Raw genomic sequence first — 18,908 nt, 5'->3', positions numbered from 1 at the left:
ACGCTGCAGTTCTCCAAAGCACACATCCCTCGGGACCCGAATACACGTCCCAAATAAACTAATTAAGCTTAAATATTCTACCTTGATTGTGCTTGAATTAATCTTTGATAGAAGCCTCATTCCTCTATCAGTGTAGGATATGGGAAGGCTGGACACTGAAGTCTCTTTAGTTGCCGAAATTTCCTTCCCCTTGTGCAGTTAGGACGTAACGCGACCAAACTACTGTAGAGGTGTTCCGTGCCCCAAATGCTGGCCAGGCTTATGGCTGGTTTCCGCTTGCTAGCTTTAGTTGTGGCAGTATTTGGATGTTGTATAGGTATGTATAATTATGTTGAATAGATAAACTGTATACAGGTATCTTATTATTTCAAATTGAATCACTGATATTGTTTCTTTTCAGCTCCATGGACATAGTAAATGTTAGCGTCAAGAAATTGTTCAAAATATTCGTCGGATACGTTTTCAAATAATTGACATGACATTTTATCAACCATGGAAGAAAGGGAAGGGAAAGGCTGGATATATTCTAGGTATGATCCAAGGTGAATATTTTGCCATGTGACAGAACGATTGTATTCTTTAAACCATCGTCTCTTGGTAATGTCATCTTGGGTCAATGAAATTATTTCTTTCAAATATTATGGGGCCAGACGATCCGGGAACAATTCTTTACATATTTGGTCATACTTCGCTTTTCGGCGATAAATGAATCATTATCATAATTGAAGAATACAAAGGTATTGAGGCTGCAGTTGTAATATACTTTAGAACTCTTAGATGATGATAATACTGTTATTTTAAGGTGCAACTGGGTCTTTTTATAGTAGATTTCAAATGGAAGATTAGAAATACATGTTTTAACTATTGTTAACAGTGATTATATAACAGCATACGAAGTACAAATTGTAACAGTATTTCATAATTTTAGACTATAATGTCAGTAGTTTTAAGTCCTATAATACTCATGACACCGGAACATCAGATGTATCTTCAGCTAGGGATATATCCAGGTGTCTGAACAAATTGGACTTGGGTGAAAACTACAAGAAAATCATTATTTTGCTCAAGATAGGGATTTCTTTGCCGCACGCTTTCTGAAATTCAGAGAAAGACGTGTTTAAACTTCGCATTTTGAAATGCCACTCAGTTCAATGATGTGAGTATTATAACTTATTTTTCGACTGTTAGGGTTCTGTTCTCAGTAACATTGTATGTTATTTCTATAAAGCCTTATTAAACGTAAGACTGTTATAAATCTGTATTTACATCAACTGGAATACACTGTACTTTGAATTTATTTGTGGGATTATTCAAGTACTTTTGCTGACTTTTCGGTGCAGTATATGGGTCTCCAAGCAGATCTGGATAAATCCATCATTCAGAAAATATTATTCTGGAATATGGAGGTTCAGAATTTGAGATTACCATTGTTTGTGCACGCTTAACAACGCTAGGTTGCACATAGACGGATTCTGGGCTACAATAAGTTTGTCGTAAGAAGCGACAGAATGGATCCAATGGACACACACGATGACTGGGAAGAATACTGTCAAGATCCGATGTTATGGATCATTGCTCCAAACATATTCTCTTATATACTGTCCTATCCATTTTTGGACAGACCGTTGGAATATTCCTGAGTGGTGTTGAACAAAGGAACTGTTTTAACACTATTGTCCATACTAGATGATGGCCCGCAAACCCTGTAGAGTTATCCAGAATCTTGCGAAGTTGGAAAGCACATCACACTATTACCCAGAAGCTTTTTCAGTTGGCCAGAGCCTTGTGCGGTTGGTCCAAACCTAGTACAGCTTTCCAGAAACTGGGACTGTTAGCTTGAACAATGTACTGGTACTGGTACAGTAGGTCAGAATCGTGTACAATTGGTCATACCTCTGCACCGCAAACAGATGCACTGGCTCATACCATTGTACATTTGGTCGTACGTAGATGCCCTTGATCACAGCCTTGAGCAGTGCACAGATGTACAGATCATAAACAGTCCACCTGCTTATAACCTTGTGTAGTTGGTTGTAACCTTGTACAGTTGAGCATAGACAGACATCCTTGGTCACATGCTTGTACAGTGGATCATTTGGTCTCAATCGTATAAACAGTTGATCATAAAAATGCTGTTGATCATGATATTACGCAGATGTTCATGAACTGACGCTATTGGTCTAAATGTCGTACACAGTTGATCATAAACGGACACTGTTGATCAAAATATTGTACACTTGAGCATAATCTGACGCAATTGGTCACAACCTTGCATACAGTTGACCATTAATTGACGCAATCAATCGTATCCTGTCAAAGGGTGATGCTGTCGTAATAAAGATATGCAATTAAAATATATGTAATACATATAAGTATAATCGAAAAAATAATTTGATATTATCGAATACAATCAGTCACAGATTTATTAACTAACAAGATAAATCGTTATAACCATCACGTCTATCATTATAAATATTAATTCAAGCTCATCACATAATTGATATTCTTTCCTAGTAATCTTTTCTTTGTTATGACAGGAAACGTCAATGGTCAGAATGACCCAACACTGAAGTATTATGAAAATGAGACAACTCTTTTTACCGTGAACAAGAACCTCTCCGGGTCATTCGTTGACCTTGGGGCTTTCCCTCACTGGTGCGCCGGCAACGTCAGCATTTGCAACAATGGCTTTACTCTGGCGTTCTGGGTAAAACCATCCGCCGCTAATGCAGAGGCCAAAGAGATTGTCGTAATATCCAACGGCGGCCATGCAGCAGACGGAGACGGATATTACGTCACACAGGTGTACGGGAACCAATACGAGGCTGGTGTCAAATATGGTGGGAATGTGTGGAAGGTCAAGTTCAGTTTGACGTCTGATGAGTGGGTCCATCTTGCGTTGAGCTGGTCGTCTAGCCTCGGTTTGACAGTATATGTGGATGGCTTGGTGGAGAATGCAGAGGCAAGCGTTGATGTGCGCGATGTTGCAACGTCCGATTACGTGGAAGAATATGGCATTGTTGTGGGTCTGGATGAGTACGGGCTTCCGCTGACGTCAGAGTCGAGGTTCCTCGTGTCTAGTGTCGACGTGTACAACGACATCAGCGTGGCAAATAACCTGGTCAAGTTCGTGGGTGAGTTCAACACATACAGCAACACATACACCGTCTGTATGTGTAGAAAAAAAACATTCACAACTGTTAGAATCGCAGCTTTGATTGGCCTATCATGATGTTTAAGAACAACGAATGCCAGATCTAGCGGTGTGTGAAAAAAAATCTAAACGTGTCATAAACAAGTATTGCTTCCGGGATTTATTATCATAGATTAAGTGCTATTCGTTTGCGTGTCGAGCGATGAGTAGCTCTGTTGTTAAAGCTTTCGCTCGTCACGAGGAAGGCCCAGATTCGATTCCCGACAGGGGTACAATGTTCGAAGTCAGTTCCTAGTGTCCATAGCGGTGACTCACTCACTCACTCACTCGCTCTCTCTCGCTCTCTCACACACACACACTATTACTGCGATGCAGTTGTAACTGTCCTCTTGAATGCGGATGTAGAAACAGTCAGCAGATCATGGCACATTTGTACGACACTGTATGTACAATGAGTGTGTGAGTATGTTTTACGCCGCTTTTAGCAATATTCCAGCAATATCTCGGGACACTAGAAATGGGCTTCACATGTTGTGTCCATTTTGGGAATCGAACCTGGGTGTCCGGCCTGACGAAAAAACGCTTTAACTACTAACGAGGAGACAGATTGTACACGCCGATGCGATAGTGAGCGCTGAAGACAACCGTTGCAAACATCTGTTTCATGTCATCACTTACCAATTAAGCGTGTACTATATTACGTCGAATGTAGATTGTATCGAACCCTCTTGCGTCAGATTTGGATGTGTCGAATTTACGATTGTCTTAACCTCTGTCAACCTTCTGTTCACTTCAAATTTCATTCATATTTATCATATATGTCAGACATCGACATCACCTGCCCCATTTGCTTTATTGTGTGCCATATAATGTCAAGTAATGTCATGTGATGAACATTTGCCCACAATGCATATTTCAGAAATATTGGATGTATAGCGAATACAAAAAATCCAGGTGAAAAGACTAGCTGTTCTTAAATTAGTAGAGTCAGTGATAGTATCAATCTAGCTACCTAAAATCGTCCTCATTGTTTCTTCGAAGGTATTCTAGGACAGATAGTACAGAAATGACGTAAGCAATATTCTAGGTACTTCACGATATGTGTCGGGTAGTGCTTTTGGAAAGCAAATCCCGTACCTTTACAATGACCGGCTCCAGTTGTACACTAAATTAAGATGTACGTCTATAGAAACAACTTCAAGTAGCCCAATATAACTGGCACGAGTCTGTACAACTCAACTCCGTTGTGTCGAAGTATATGGGGCTATATAAATACTTCGATTTATCCGAGGTTCGAGACAGACGTTAATGACAAAATAAGCAGCTTTCACTTCGAGGCAACAAAGTTTAACAGCGGTGTGTTAATGTACCACAACTTCCGTAGTTTGCTATAGGCCCATTATTCATTGCAATCGTCGCACATTTCAAAAAACAGTTACATGTCAAGGACTGTGTATCACTGATGATATGCCCACTTATGAAACTCATTCAAACGCATTCGGGACGAACTGGTTGTAAATGATGGATAGTGCATTCGTCAGCATTAGTTACAAATTTCCCACGGGCAACCGTAGTTCGTTAAGTGTCTGCGACGAAAGATAATAACAATATGTATCTGAGCTTTGTAACAGTGATTTTGCCCAGTCCCCAGACGCTTTGCAGAGTTGCGTCCCTTCCAGGAAGTCTTCACGGTTCGGTTCTATATATATTGTGCAAAACATTTCTAATATATTATACCAGAGATATGGTCGCCTGTACTGAAGTTTTGTTTAACTAAGTGCGTAAGTGAGTTCAGTTTTACGCCGCTTTCAGCAATATTCCAACAACGCTCCTGAGTTATACAAAGAGTAATCGATTTGTGCAATCAGTTAACGCCCAATGGCAATCTTGATTGTATGTCTCAAAATTAGAAACAAATTCAAACAAGAATGATATAATTAACTCACTCTACTTGAACATAATTCAATGAATTAAACTACCTCTGCAGCAGAAACCGGCATCACACATTGTGTCGATATTGGCAATCGAACTCAGACTTTAAGTGTGCCGAGATAACCAGTATATATACTGATGGCTGCCCTACACTTACTATTTTCTATTTGTGGTTTAACACTGCACTTTTGCAATATACTGGCTACAAGGAGGCGGTCAGTTAATAATCGAGTTTGGACCCCACAATCCAGTGGCCAACAACATGAGCATCTGGGATACGCTGACATGTGTCAGCCAAGCGAGTCGGAACATTCGATCCCGTTAGTTGCCTCTTACGACAAGCATGCGTTGCTGAAGAACTATTTGAAACAAGATCTTCACTGGTAGCTGCCTTAGCTACTTTGTTGGGGGAGGATATATCAGCTAGTAAATTTCTACTAGGATCCGCAACTATGTAGAAAACAATGCCCCTTAAAAGAAGATCCTATGAAGAATTAGATGGAGTTCATAATTATATCTATATATATATATGTATGTATGTATGTATGTATGTATGTGTGTGTGTGCGTGCGTGCGTGCGTGCGTGCGTGCGTGCGTGCGTGCGTGCGTGCGTGTGTGTGTGTGTGTGTGTGTGTGTGTATGCCATGGAAGTAGAATTAGGCTGTTTTGAATGATGAAACTAAAATATTGGTCAGATATTTTACAATTTCTTAAAAAACCTATTGTGATTCATTTATATAAACTATTGATTTACGTAGTATGCACGGTATAGATTATCATGTATTAATTCTCTTTATAAGAGAAATAAAATCCCCACCAAACCGCTGCGCTTCGTAACTGTACTCTCATTCTGGGTCTAATCTTAAATGATGGCCATCAAGTTCAATGTAAACGACGAAATCCGCATCGAAAATTAAAAACGTTCAATTGCAATCTTGCATGTAATGGCCGACAATGCACGAAACCCACTCGATCTTTATCGATTACATGTATATCGATCTCTCAATCAATAATAGACGCACCCTCAATCCTGTTCCGGTGTAGATGTCGTGCATGACATCAACGTTGTTTACTCATTGCGTGACAAGATGACGTTAGCAACGCAGTTTAATTAATTCTTATCGCAAGGAGATTCGGTCACTTCACTATTGCCTGTTTTCATTTGTGACGAAGACGATGCGTGTGTGTGTGTGTTGCGAACGCACGGGCGTCACACGATTCCCCAATGAAAGGTTCCTTTAGGCACTTGATGTATTGTTTATGTGCAGATCGTTAAAAGTAGTTTTTATGTACTTAAATGAATTGTTACATTTGAAGAAAGTACATATCTTTTAGGCTCTGGGATAGAATTCCTTTGTGGATTACTCAAGACATTTCTGCATTAGACTGTTTGATTGAAAGAACTCTTAGATATTGCTTCCTCTGTAATGGTATTTATTTTTTTACTTCGTGGAGTAAAGTAGGAGCGTCATTTTTGACGGACAACATGTACTCGTTCAATCAGTCTACACTCAAGAAATTTCAAAGTCTCCCACAAAGAAGGGCATGACACACAGCGTCCTTGTCGCCTTAAACACCGAAATTCGTTGTGCAGAGGTGCGTCCCTTATGCGTGCCAGGAACTAACCTCTATAATGTCTCAACGCTACCCGTGGGTACAGGTCCAAGTGTTTGTGTTCATTTGTTGTTTAACGCCGCCCTCAACAATATTCCATTTATATGACGTCGGTTTGTATCGTGCAGACAATCCAGTGATCAACAGAATGAGCATCGAACAACACGATACTATGGCATGTGTCAATCAAATAAGCGAACCTGACCATATGATCCTATTAGTCGACTCTAAGACTATCAGTCCTAAGATCTTCACGGGTCCCCCTCATAGTATTGATATCTGTGACATGTATTGCTTTGGGCTCTCCTCCAGTACATCTGGACCTTCACAGATGGCTGTTTGTTTGACAATTACACAAATACAGTGTATATCCACGCATAATACAAAATACATGCTGTCGTGCAAGTTAATACTCTCCAAGTGCTAATCTATGGGGAAAAAGATATTTTCTTTCTGTTTTGGTCATAGATACTTTGATCATGGTTCATGGTTACCATTTTCCTGGTTGCCATCTAGCTTATGGTGACCAATCCACCAAGGTCAACACATTTACAAAGATGAAAAAAATATTATCCTAACAGTGTGACGAAATTCTACGAATTGTCTTTCTTCTGAAAATATTGACATAACATGCTATGAATAGTTGCATCAATTTAAAATTGAAGCTATTGCATGCTGATATAACCATTTATATGTTGTTTGTGGCAAAGTTTATGATAAAATGTTCTGTGACATTAACTATCACTAATGTAAATTATTAGTAACAGTTTACATTAAATTTCAAATAAATGAGTGAGTGTGGTTTTACTCTGCTTTTAGCAATATTCCAGCAATGTCAAGGGTGGGTGGGGGAGGGGTTGGAGGGTGGTTAGAAATTTAGGCCATTGAGAAAAAGCAGAACAACAATCACTAATTTATGTAAAATACGAATTACAAAATGAAATTGTTAAAACTGAAAATAATTTGTCTGTTTACAGGTGAAAATGACTCCTTGTTCCTGGGATGTAAACAGTCCTTCAACGCTCCGCTGAATCTGACCACGAATGTGTCCACTCTCGACCACCCCATCCACGAGTGTCGCCTGTTTTGCAAAGACAACAACATGTCCTATGCGTTCCTCCAGGACAACACGCAATGCAGCTGTGTCGACTCCGACCCCGAGGTCAGCAGCCCAGCAGGGTGTGTCGCGGGAGACTGGAAGGTATATTTTGTGTCCCACGTCAAAACCACACACACAGACATCGTCCTGACCCTAACGAGTCAACGCCTCAGTCCCAGGAACTACACTAAACCAGGCGAAGATGTTCTCTTGATGGCGTCCATTAACGTCAGCGTTGATGTCAGCTTCGACTTCGACTTCAACGATGGAATCAGCGTGTCCAGTGGATACCCTCCGGTTAGTCATTCGTGGAGTAATGAAGGAGATTACGTCGTTACTGTGTCGACCACGATCGGGTTGATCCACCTGAAGAAGACAATATTGATCAAAATAGAAGATGTGGATGAGGGACAGAGTCCCTATCTGGTTGCGCTCTCTGGAATCCACCCGACGGATAAATCTAAAAGGTCTGAGATGCAGCTGACTGTAAACGATCCAGTCAACACAAACTGCACTTTAACGTATGGCGACGGTAGTTCTTCCTTCCTGATGTACACGGATTTTCTGTCATCACAGACGAAAGTTCATGATTACGCTGATATTGGGCAGTATAATACCACAGTCGTCTGTTCCAACCAATATGGGTCCACGGTTGACAACTTCGATTTTCTGTCCAAGCAATTTTATGAATATTATCAATATATTCAAATCGGCATGGTGGTAATGTTTGATGTGGTGGGTCCGGGGACATTTGTTGACGATCTGGTTACAGAGGTCAACGGAACCGCAGTAACACCTGTAAAGACGTCAACACAAGTACAGGTACAAGGGGCAGACTTTACTACAGGGTCCGACCATCAAGTAGATCTCAAATGGCACGACCAGCTTCTGCAGAGAAAGTACATCCGAGCTGAAAGGAGAACGCCCAAACCGAAAATCAATGCTAGCAAGTTGGCTGGACCGTGGAATATGACCGTGAACTTTACGATAGAAATTCCGCCCGGAGACTTCATGGCGTTGACCTTCAATTATGGCAACGGTCAACCGAGTGAGGTGTACTACATCCATGATTCCACAGAGACGCTGTACATTCCGGGTGAGGCAGAATACACCAGCCTTGGCGGGTATGGCCTCTTTGCGAGGGTGGCTAATGACATCACCTCTGAAATGGTTGGGGAGGAAATGTCTGTGGAAGTGCCTGTGTTCGCCATCAGCCTTGCGTCAGCCAACGTGACATCGTTGTCAACCCCGGTGGGGCTTACAGTTGATGTAAACATGGGAAACAAGGGTCCCTCTAAAGTAGTCTTCACCATTGACTACCGGGATGGAACGGCGCCAAAAGTTCATGAATATGACAACACCGACCCTGTCGGCTTTCTCCCTTTCAGCACCGACTACACCTACAACGACTGGGGCATCTACAGAATCATGGTTACAGCTTCCAACAATATAAGCTCCGTAACTGAAGAGGTATTGGTTCAGGTTGGACAGAATATTACAACGGTCGACATCGTGTCAAACATTGATCGAATCGCCGTCAACAACGATGTCACCTTTACGGTGACATGCCCAACCGGATCTGACGTCACTTATGATATTAACTTCGGTGACGAAACAAGCTTTTCTTTGCCAGAGCTTATTACAGGTGGAGTTAAGTCTGATGCACAAACCGTCGGGAGGGTTATATCTGAAAGCGTTGTCAACATCACCCACACATACATGGACACTGGCTACTTCAATATTAACGTGTCTGCCACCAACGCTTTCAGCCACGCAACAGCACCTCTGTGTCCAACTGTGATAGTAGATGATGATATGACGACACCTGAAACATGTACCATCCCAACCGTGACCTTTAGGAACATTGACCCAACAAGTCAAAGCAGTCCAGCCGAGCACAAAAGATCAGAAGAGATGGTGGTCACGGTTGATACAGACCTCAACTGCATAAAGAACTCCACTGCTAATTTCTCCTGGAAGGCAATGAAGATCACGGTAGACCAAGGTACTCAGACGGAGACCCAAGTCCATGAGATATGCATGTTCCAAGAGACTAACAACACGCTGACCATCCCTCCTCTTGGGCTGTCGTACGGATTGTACAAGATCACAGTAACTGTAGCCCCTGTTGATCATGATCTCATCAGTGCTTCACATGATCTTTATCTCCGTATCATCATGTCTGAGCCAGTTGCTGAAATCCTCGGCGGGGATGTCCAAACCTTCCTCATTTACGCGAACGCCATCTTGGACGTTTCGGCGTCCCGCGACCCGGATTTGACGAGTAACGTTAGAAATGGCCTAGTTTACGACATGTTCTTTTTACCAAGTACTGACTTAGACGCTGCTAAAGCTCTAGCATTAGCGCAATTGAAATCTCAATCAGCAGTGCGCCACACAGATACTTTGTACAAAGGACAAACCAAAAATCCTTTGACTATATACGAAAAAGGACGTGTTTTCAATGACACAGCAAGCCTACCTGATGCACTGACTAGATACAACGCCAAAATATCCTTCCCTGCAAGTTACTTTGTCACCGACTATTTCTCCTTCGGAGTCATCTTGTACATCACCCGAAACAACTTGATGTCGATGACATCTCAGATAATTGACATCAGGAAGACCAACCAGAGCCTTGAAGACCTCTCCTCCCTCCTCGACATGGCCCGAAACGCCGATCCCGACACAGCCATCAGACTCTGCGACGGAGCTGCTGCAGCCATTCTCAACCAAGAGGTCAGTCAACATAGCCGTTGTAGAACTGTTAACTCGAACTCCGCTTACACTGTTACAGATATAACGAACTTAAAGAGACCAATAACGGTAGTTTACTATACGCAGTTCAAATGAAATATGACAAATTCGTTATATCCTACAGCTCTATATATGTTCCGTATGAATACTGTAGTTGCATATTCCAGGCATACTCCTTACTGGCATTTCGATATCTTGTCACTCACTTATATTTCGGATAAGGTTCGGTATAATAGTTCCAAACTCACATTTTGGTCTTCACGGTGCCATTCAGTGACGTCACTGATTGGGCGCCAGTGCACTGTCGGCAGAGATATCACTCTGGCCAGAAGACAAAATAAGAACCAATGGTATAACATCTTATAAATTGAACAGGCATGCAAGTACATGTATAACCATCCACACCAAACTCCAAACATTGTGGACATCACCACAAGATCTAGAGTTTCTTTATCATGAAAGAATGTGACAAGTGTTTCTTTATCCATATAATTCCTATTGTAATGTTTGCAGGCGTCATCCGTGGAGGAGCAGGAGAAACTAGCAGAGGTACGATGGAACTGGACCGTCAGATATTTCAGTGTTTTACTGCATATCAAAAGATTAGACTCACTAGTGTAAATGTAGCCAGCCAGTCAACTGTTCTGAACTAGATGATGCTGAACGGTTGACATTGTGTAAAAGTACTCTTTCCACATTAACTGATCAATTGAAAAACAAATTCGTAACGTTGAAAAGAATATTGTCATGAGGTTAATAAATGAAGAGTGAGTGAGTGAGTTTAGTTTTACGCCGCAGTAAATGAAGAAACTCAGTGAAAACTGGTGAATTCCTGTCCACCAGAACTGTTCACTGTTGCGCAGCTGTTCACATGCGCAAGTTTCGCAATGCTTTTCAGCCACTTGAGGCATGACCCTCGTGCAAATTACTTGCATAAGCTGTGCATAAGGATTCCTCCAGATTAATCGAGTAATTCATCTTCGATGTAACCATATATATATGCTTAACACATAGTGAATACTTTAAGTGAGTCTAAACTTTGTTTATAGTAGTATATTCTCAACACACTGAAGTCTTAACTCACAGCGTTATGAAGGAAATTAATAGCATTCACGAATTTCATGAACTATTTTCATTTTGCTCGTATATTTTCAATTGTAGAATATAACCGAAATCTTATGTTTATGTGACTTTGTATATAACACGCGCTGAGATATGGTGCGAATGCTGTGTATGTGTTAGATGTATTCTTGTTCGCGTCGGTATGAGTCTCCAGAGTGTAAATGACCATGCTTGTTTCAAGAGTGAAGTACCCCTTTTAATTTTTATCGCTAAGTAACAATACAGATGAGACACACCGTGTGCTTCAGTCAACAGAGGCGGTGGTGGATACCCTCGGGTCAGTCGCCAAGAGGGTGGACAATGCTAACCAGGCCTCCAAGTGCGCAGGCGCAATAAAGACGATGACCAGTAACAAAGACATCGTATCAGAAGGGTCAAGGGTAAGAGATCGGAGGTCGCTGTGCGACGGAGTACATACTGTAACATTTGTAAGGCTTTGAATATATGTATTATACGAAACGTTGTTGTGTCTATTTATTGAATGCAGCCTGCATTTCAAATCATGTTTTAATTCATTCATATGCATCAGTCTTTGTCAGTTGCCAGGGATACAACACACTAAAATGAATTGTTCATAACACGAATTTTAATTTGCATAATGTAATGTATGTGTTATCATTTATTCATATAGTTGTTTTTTAAATGTGATAATTTTCACTGTTTAACTGCTCGCAAGCCGATCTAGTAAGTACCAACATGTTTACATATGAAACTGTTGATATTGATGCTGTTCTATTAGTCGTCCGCCGCTGACGCGTTCGTGAATCTGGCAAATAGTACCTCTAACATGGACGATGCTACAGTAGATGATGCGGAGCACTTTGCTGGAGGTAACTATTTTCAGACTCACCGGTTTTTCTGTGTAACGCCGCTCAGTCGACACCGGGAGACTTTAGTAGATTTGTAAGGGGATATACTCCTGGGAAAGAATCTAATTAGGCCTATCATAACGTGTCTTCAAATTTTCGTCACAGTTTTGTTTCAAAGACATAGCGAGGGGCATTCGTCTTTACTCATTTTAAACTGACTACTTTCCTACACGTAATAGGGAGGACTGAAGAATTTGGGGGTTGTGAAAAAGTGAATGCACATTTCATATTTCCATTAGTGTGACTTCGTAGTTCGTAGATAATACATAATGAGTTGCTATTACCGAGAACCATCAGCATTATCCAGCATTACCATGTTAATTCCAAAATGTACTTTATCCGAACTATCTTTGGTGCGTGCAGAGTAATGCCACTTTGTTGGTATGGTCAGAGTTCTGTCCCCTAAGCAAGTGTCAGGACAATGAGGTACCATCACCCTAGTAGATGGGTTATTCTTCCTGTTTTGGGTTGAGCGACGTTGCATAGTGAAGCTACACGTGTGTGTTTGAACATGCACTTAGCCGCACGCAGCTTATATCTAGTTCATAAACAATTGCGGATATCCAGTTGTGTTTGCAAATTAAATGGTTAACGAAGCTTTGGCGAAACGCAAATATGATAAACTATGGGAGGCATATTGGATATTGTTTTAAGAAAAACGCTCACTGTCACAGCTAATTGCGTTACCGTGGTTTATTGTCTCTCTTCGTTGCAACAAGATCTGCTGGTCAAACATTAATTCAGGCATGGCTATGAAGAGCGGAAGAAAAACAGTCGTTGGCAAAAATGGTTACAGTTGACACCGGACCATAAAACAACGTGACTATGAGAGCAAGACCATCTTGAATATATTTACCATCGGGTTCTGCAATATGTGGAAATGGTGCTGTCGCAACGTGACTATGAGAGAAAGACCATCTTGAATATATTTACCATCGGGTTCTGCAATATGTGGAAATGGTGCTGTCGCATCGTGACTATGAGAGAAAGACCATCTTGAATATATTTACCATCGGGTTCTGCAATATGTGGAAATGGTGCTGTCGCGAGCCACTCGGTGCACGTATATGTATGAAGTTGTTGTGAGCACGTAGCTAGACGTGTTTGTTGTTGAGTTCAGACTGTAACTTAAATGGAAATGTCATTACCTACCTGGAAAGATGGGTATTGATTTATGTTTCAATGAATGCGCTGATCTGAGATTTGCGAATTGAAAACGGTGTCCAATCCAATCGTCTAGATGTGTTGTATCAAAGTGTGTGTTCCTATTTGTTTAAAAGACTGTAGTGGACATAAATTTGTTTTCATATGTTACAAGACGGAAGGGCGGTGGGCCAGTCTTGTGGTTAAAGGGTTGATTCACTCACTCAGTCAAAATAGCAACGCTGGCGCAGAGGCTGGGGATGACTTAATGGATGTATATAATTCTTTTTGAAATATCTCATTACTACTCACACACTTGTATTATTTTTCCTTAAACAATTTAATGTTTTCGAAAGCGCTCGTAGAAATAATTCATTAAAAGATGCGATGTAATGTTGAATATGACTGACTATCTGGATATTTTTGCTAGAGTGTCTAGGCGGTTTTGACAACATTTTCCCATCAAATGAGGATGCGACCAAACCTAAGCGAGGGCGACGGAAGGGCACATCTAACGCCAACACCAACGACGTCTCAACCGTGCTACCATACACTGGGGAGATGACAACACCAATGTCCACACTGTCCTCAACGACGATGGAGACAACGACGCTGCCACCGACAACCACAACGATGGCTACAACGATCACAACCACTATAGCCAGTACAACATCTACTAGCGGCGTCGTCATCCATTACGTTGCGGAGGGCGACAGCAGCATTGACGTCGCTGAGAACCTGCTGAACAATCTCCCCGAGAAGCTGACTTATGACGAGTTATTTTACTACATCTTCGACGACTGCTCTCTGTTCAGGAAGGTGATGAAGACGGAGAGGGTTCAGAACACCTGTCCTTGTGTCAGCCCCAAACAGATCGACGACATGAAGTGCTCGGGTACCTGGACCGATCAGGAGAAGATCTTCGCCACAATGACGTACCTGGAACACCCTGACGACATCTATGACTACTACCTCATCCCCCTCCATGAAGCCAAGGCCATACGTGACGAGAAGAAGAGACTCACGGTAAGTTTGCTATCAGATTTTACCCTTTTCCTTTGTTCGTTATTGGTAAGGTAATACGTGGTGATGGTGGCGGGATGATGATGATGATGACGACGACGACGACGACGATGACGTTGGTGATGATGATGATGATGATGATGATTTTGAGATTTAAAGTGCGCTTTCCGACAAATGTGTTTAATGTGATACATGTGGTCTCACCTTAGGCAAGTGCGTTTGCTCAAAAGTGCCTCTGTTCACCCAGCAGAATGGATATCCTGTGGGATAAGTGATTATTAGCCTCCTAGCCAGCCCGGGTTATCCGGGATAATAATAACCAGATTGTGCGCTTTGAGTACCCTTATGGTTGGATATAGCGCCATGGAAATGCACTTGCATTATTAAAAGGCGGAGGGGATACTTTACAAATGAAGCTGATACTTTAGTCATAAGAAATACATTAATGGTAAAATGTCACCTGGAGACATTAGAAAATACAGTAAGAACTACTTTTAAACAGTTACGTTAGACTGAATGTTGAATTGTAAGTGTGTAAAAACGTTACAAGTCATATTTTATTTCTAATACTCCGTCTATAACTTGCCTAATAACTGTTCCAAATGTAAGAAATGGTAAGGCTCGCTGAATTGGTTGACACATGTCATTGTATCCCAACTGCTGTTGATCATTGGGTTGTCAGGTTCATACTTAATTCTTCGCAGACCGCCGTCATATAGCTTACAAACTATAAACTTACGGCGTCAGTGCGATATCGGAACATCTTAAAAGGCATTGATAAATATTGACAAATGCTTATAGTTCTTTTTGCATTTGTTGCAACGACATTTGATTGGTTGGTTGTTCAGGACGCCGTGGTGGCCAAGTCTGGCTCCAATGCACTGTCAACCGTGGCTGACACTGTCAACAACAAGGCTCCAGAAGATGACGACAAAGAGCGAACCTTCAACTCCAAAAGACTCGGACTCAAGGTGCAGAAACTCGGCGTCAAGAAAAACAACGGAACAAAAAATTCCACAGGTGAGTTTGTTTTAAATATATTGTATTCACGGAGAAAAGGATTAGGAACAAGTTCTCCAACTTAGGATACCCTCTTCTTGGTATGTACACAGATGATTTAGATTTCCGCAACTGAAGATGGCAGTTAGTTGAAATGAAAGTAGTACAAAGGAAAAAGAGATACAGTTTATACAGTATAATATGAATATGCTATACAAATCGTTTTGTCTCACTAATGATCGACTGCACAAACTTGAATACATTTGTATTATCACATGATGATATGTCTGCACTTCCTACTAACAAAAGATTGAGAACTTTTGAAATACTCGCTGATGAAAGAATGCGCTTAATGTTGACATGAAGTTAACTCTATGTCGTGTGTACAATGGACATTCAAACAGATCGTGATACGAGTCCTCAATAACATCATCAAATATACAAATGGGATCAGTTTTCATCCCAAATCCCAAGTCGGCTTCTTTCCGTTTGAACATATCTAAGTACGTTTGTAAAATATTTTATTTTCAGATTTGTTTGTTTGGTGTTATTGTTATTTACAGAGCTCCGCAATGTAGCTGTCATATTGCTGAGTGCGTCTTCAAACAACAAACAACACTTATTCTTGTTGTTTGTGGTACTGATTCATACGGTTCCACTCAGTTTGTTTGTTTTCGGTATTGTTGAACATGACACAATCCTTCGCTTGACACTGCAATTAATCATTAATCACTGGAGAAGTCCAGTGTGGGGAAGGGTGTGCTGAGTCTCGGCAACTCCGGCGGGGGCAGCGCGCTCTCAGTGAAGAACACGGCTGAGCCCATGTGGATGAGTCGTGAGTACACACTGTAACCATGACAACCATAATCACACAATAGATGGTGATTTTTTTCAAAAACAAATATATGAAGTTTAAAAACGCTTAATTTGTTTTATATTGGTTTAATCTGAAGATTCCAAACCAAAGACCCAGACTATGTCGATGCCTGTGGGGTCATTCAACATGCCTTTGGACGCCCTGCCCACCTCTTCCGACTGCCCGGGAGTCAATACCATGGTACGTGAGTGTGGTATTATTGTGGACAAGTGCAGAGTGTAATGAACCGTACATACTTTAAACCTCTTCAGCTGTGGTAAAGTAAGGTAAATTGAAAAGTCTTTGATATACGTTCTCACGGCTACCGCTGTTTACTTTTTTTTTTAATTGCCTACTTCTGGTACTCATAATTGAGGCCCTATATATATATACCAGTGCTTCAAACAATTCAGAATTAACATGGTGGTGTTCGGTGAGGTAATTGCGTTTTTCACTGGTCACAAGGGGGACATGGGTTGATGGGTATTTGTTCACATCAAGCCATGTCCCCCTCGCGACCGGTGATCAATGTGTTTCGGGATATAGGTAACATAGACAAACATCAAGGGTGCATCCACCCATGTCGCCTCGTGACCAGTGAACAACGTATTTACCTTACTTAACACCACAGTGCTAATTTTGAATTGTTTGAAGCATGGATACATATCTCCTCGTAGCCATTGCTAGATTTTGCAGACACGGAAAACATATTAATCTCCCTTCTATCAATGTGCAGAACATTGGTCATTTACGTACATCTTACGTGACTAAACGTTATTCGCGTTAACTATTAGCAAGGACTACCAAATGAGTTCAGTATTCCCAGCGGGGTACATAGCAAATGTTACTCGTTTGTGAGCGGGGTACATAGAAAATGTTACTCGTTTGTGAGCGGGGTACATAGAAAATGTTATTCGTTTGTGAGCGGGGTACATAGAAAATGTTACTCGTTTGTGAGCGGGGTACATAGAAAATGTTACTCGTTTGTGAGCGGGGTACATAAAAAATGTTACTCGTTTGTGAGCGGGGTACATAGAAAATGTTACTCGTTTGTGAGCGGGGTACATAGAAAATGTTACTCGTTTGTGAGCGGGGTACATAGAAAATGTTACTCGTTTGTGAGCGGGGTACATAGAAAATGTTACTCGTTTGTGAGCGGGGTACATAGAAAATGTTACTCGTTTGTAAGCGGGGTACACTGAAAACAACAGAAGAACGCTCAGCCAATCAGAAAACGACATGTATGAGGCAAGATACCTACCACTGATAGTTGACCTATGGACAGAGCAGGTTACACGTGTGGGCGTAATGTTTCAGTTCCTTGGAGACAGCGACAACCCGTACAGTTTCTCCAAGGAGAAGTCCAGTGTTGGGAAGGGTGTGCTGAGTCTCGGCTACTCCTGTGGAGGCAGCGCGCTCTCAGTGAAGAACACAGCTGAGCCCATCGAGATGTGGATGAGTCGTGAGTACACACTGTAACCATGACAACCATAATTTCACAATAGATGGCGATTTTTTCAAAAACAAATATTTGAAGTTTATAAAGGCTTAATTTGTTTCAAATTGTACCAACAAAACTCAGAACACAACATAATTTTTGGCCTAAGATATATTTGTACACAAAAACACACAAAACTAACAAGCAAAAACAAAGGTAAAAGCGGACTGACTAGGAGTTATATGTTTAGAATCGCCCTCTGTTATGTCTTCTCTTCTAAAATCTACAGGTGACGAGAACGCCTTCTCCCCGAGCCTGTTTGTCTTGCTCACCAAATGGAACAGCGACACTCCATCAATCAACTACCACCCCCTCAACCTGACAGACAAGAACAGCTCTATCCAGGTGGTGTTGCGTCCCGGAACAGCGAACGAAGCTTACGACGTCTTTGTCATGTACGAGAGCCACCCCAACGAGACGCACTACGACTTCAAAGACTACGTACCCAAGGACGACTTGTCGATGTTCGTTAACGTCACGGAAAAAGAACTCGATGAGTTGAAGTATACCGTCACTGTGCCAACGTCAATGACGTCAATGAACGGGACATATTGGATCGGCGTTAAACTGAAACGTAAGAATGATACAACATTTTCAATGAATAACTGAAATGTGATGGCAAAGAGGTCATAAATAGTATTATGTAGGTAGGTAAAGTCTTCGGGCGACCTTGAGTCCAAAAATGCCTATATGCGTCCCCAAATAGGATTATTATACGAGAAGAGTTGCATAACATAGCAGAGCCCGGATACGGTGAAAGAATTAAATGGTAAATATCCATAATCAGTATCATTTTGTTGTTTTTCCTCATGCAGCACCCACAGTGTGCGATACTGACCTGG

General features: G+C 41.5%; 1 protein-coding gene across 1 annotated transcript in view; it reads left to right on the top strand.

Annotated features, from left to right (window-relative positions):
- Positions 1-247: 247 nt before the first annotated feature.
- Positions 248-18,908, top strand: part of LOC137284668 (polycystin family receptor for egg jelly-like) — a 31,740-nt gene continuing 13,079 nt past the window's right edge. Inside the window, exons 1-11 of the mRNA XM_067816575.1 lie at positions 248-316; positions 2,538-3,134; positions 7,678-10,538; positions 11,070-11,105; positions 11,927-12,058; positions 12,418-12,508; positions 14,121-14,716; positions 15,562-15,733; positions 16,666-16,769; positions 17,886-18,030; positions 18,296-18,640. Coding sequence (XP_067672676.1) covers positions 262-316; positions 2,538-3,134; positions 7,678-10,538; positions 11,070-11,105; positions 11,927-12,058; positions 12,418-12,508; positions 14,121-14,716; positions 15,562-15,733; positions 16,666-16,769; positions 17,886-18,030; positions 18,296-18,640 — 5,134 coding nt within the window. The 5' untranslated portion in view covers positions 248-261. The remainder of the gene's footprint in view (positions 317-2,537; positions 3,135-7,677; positions 10,539-11,069; positions 11,106-11,926; positions 12,059-12,417; positions 12,509-14,120; positions 14,717-15,561; positions 15,734-16,665; positions 16,770-17,885; positions 18,031-18,295; positions 18,641-18,908) is intronic.

Source organism: Haliotis asinina, chromosome 5 (assembly GCF_037392515.1).
Source record: "Haliotis asinina isolate JCU_RB_2024 chromosome 5, JCU_Hal_asi_v2, whole genome shotgun sequence".
Taxonomy (NCBI): domain Eukaryota; kingdom Metazoa; phylum Mollusca; class Gastropoda; order Lepetellida; family Haliotidae; genus Haliotis; species Haliotis asinina.
This window is presented reverse-complemented; position numbering and strand designations above follow the sequence as displayed.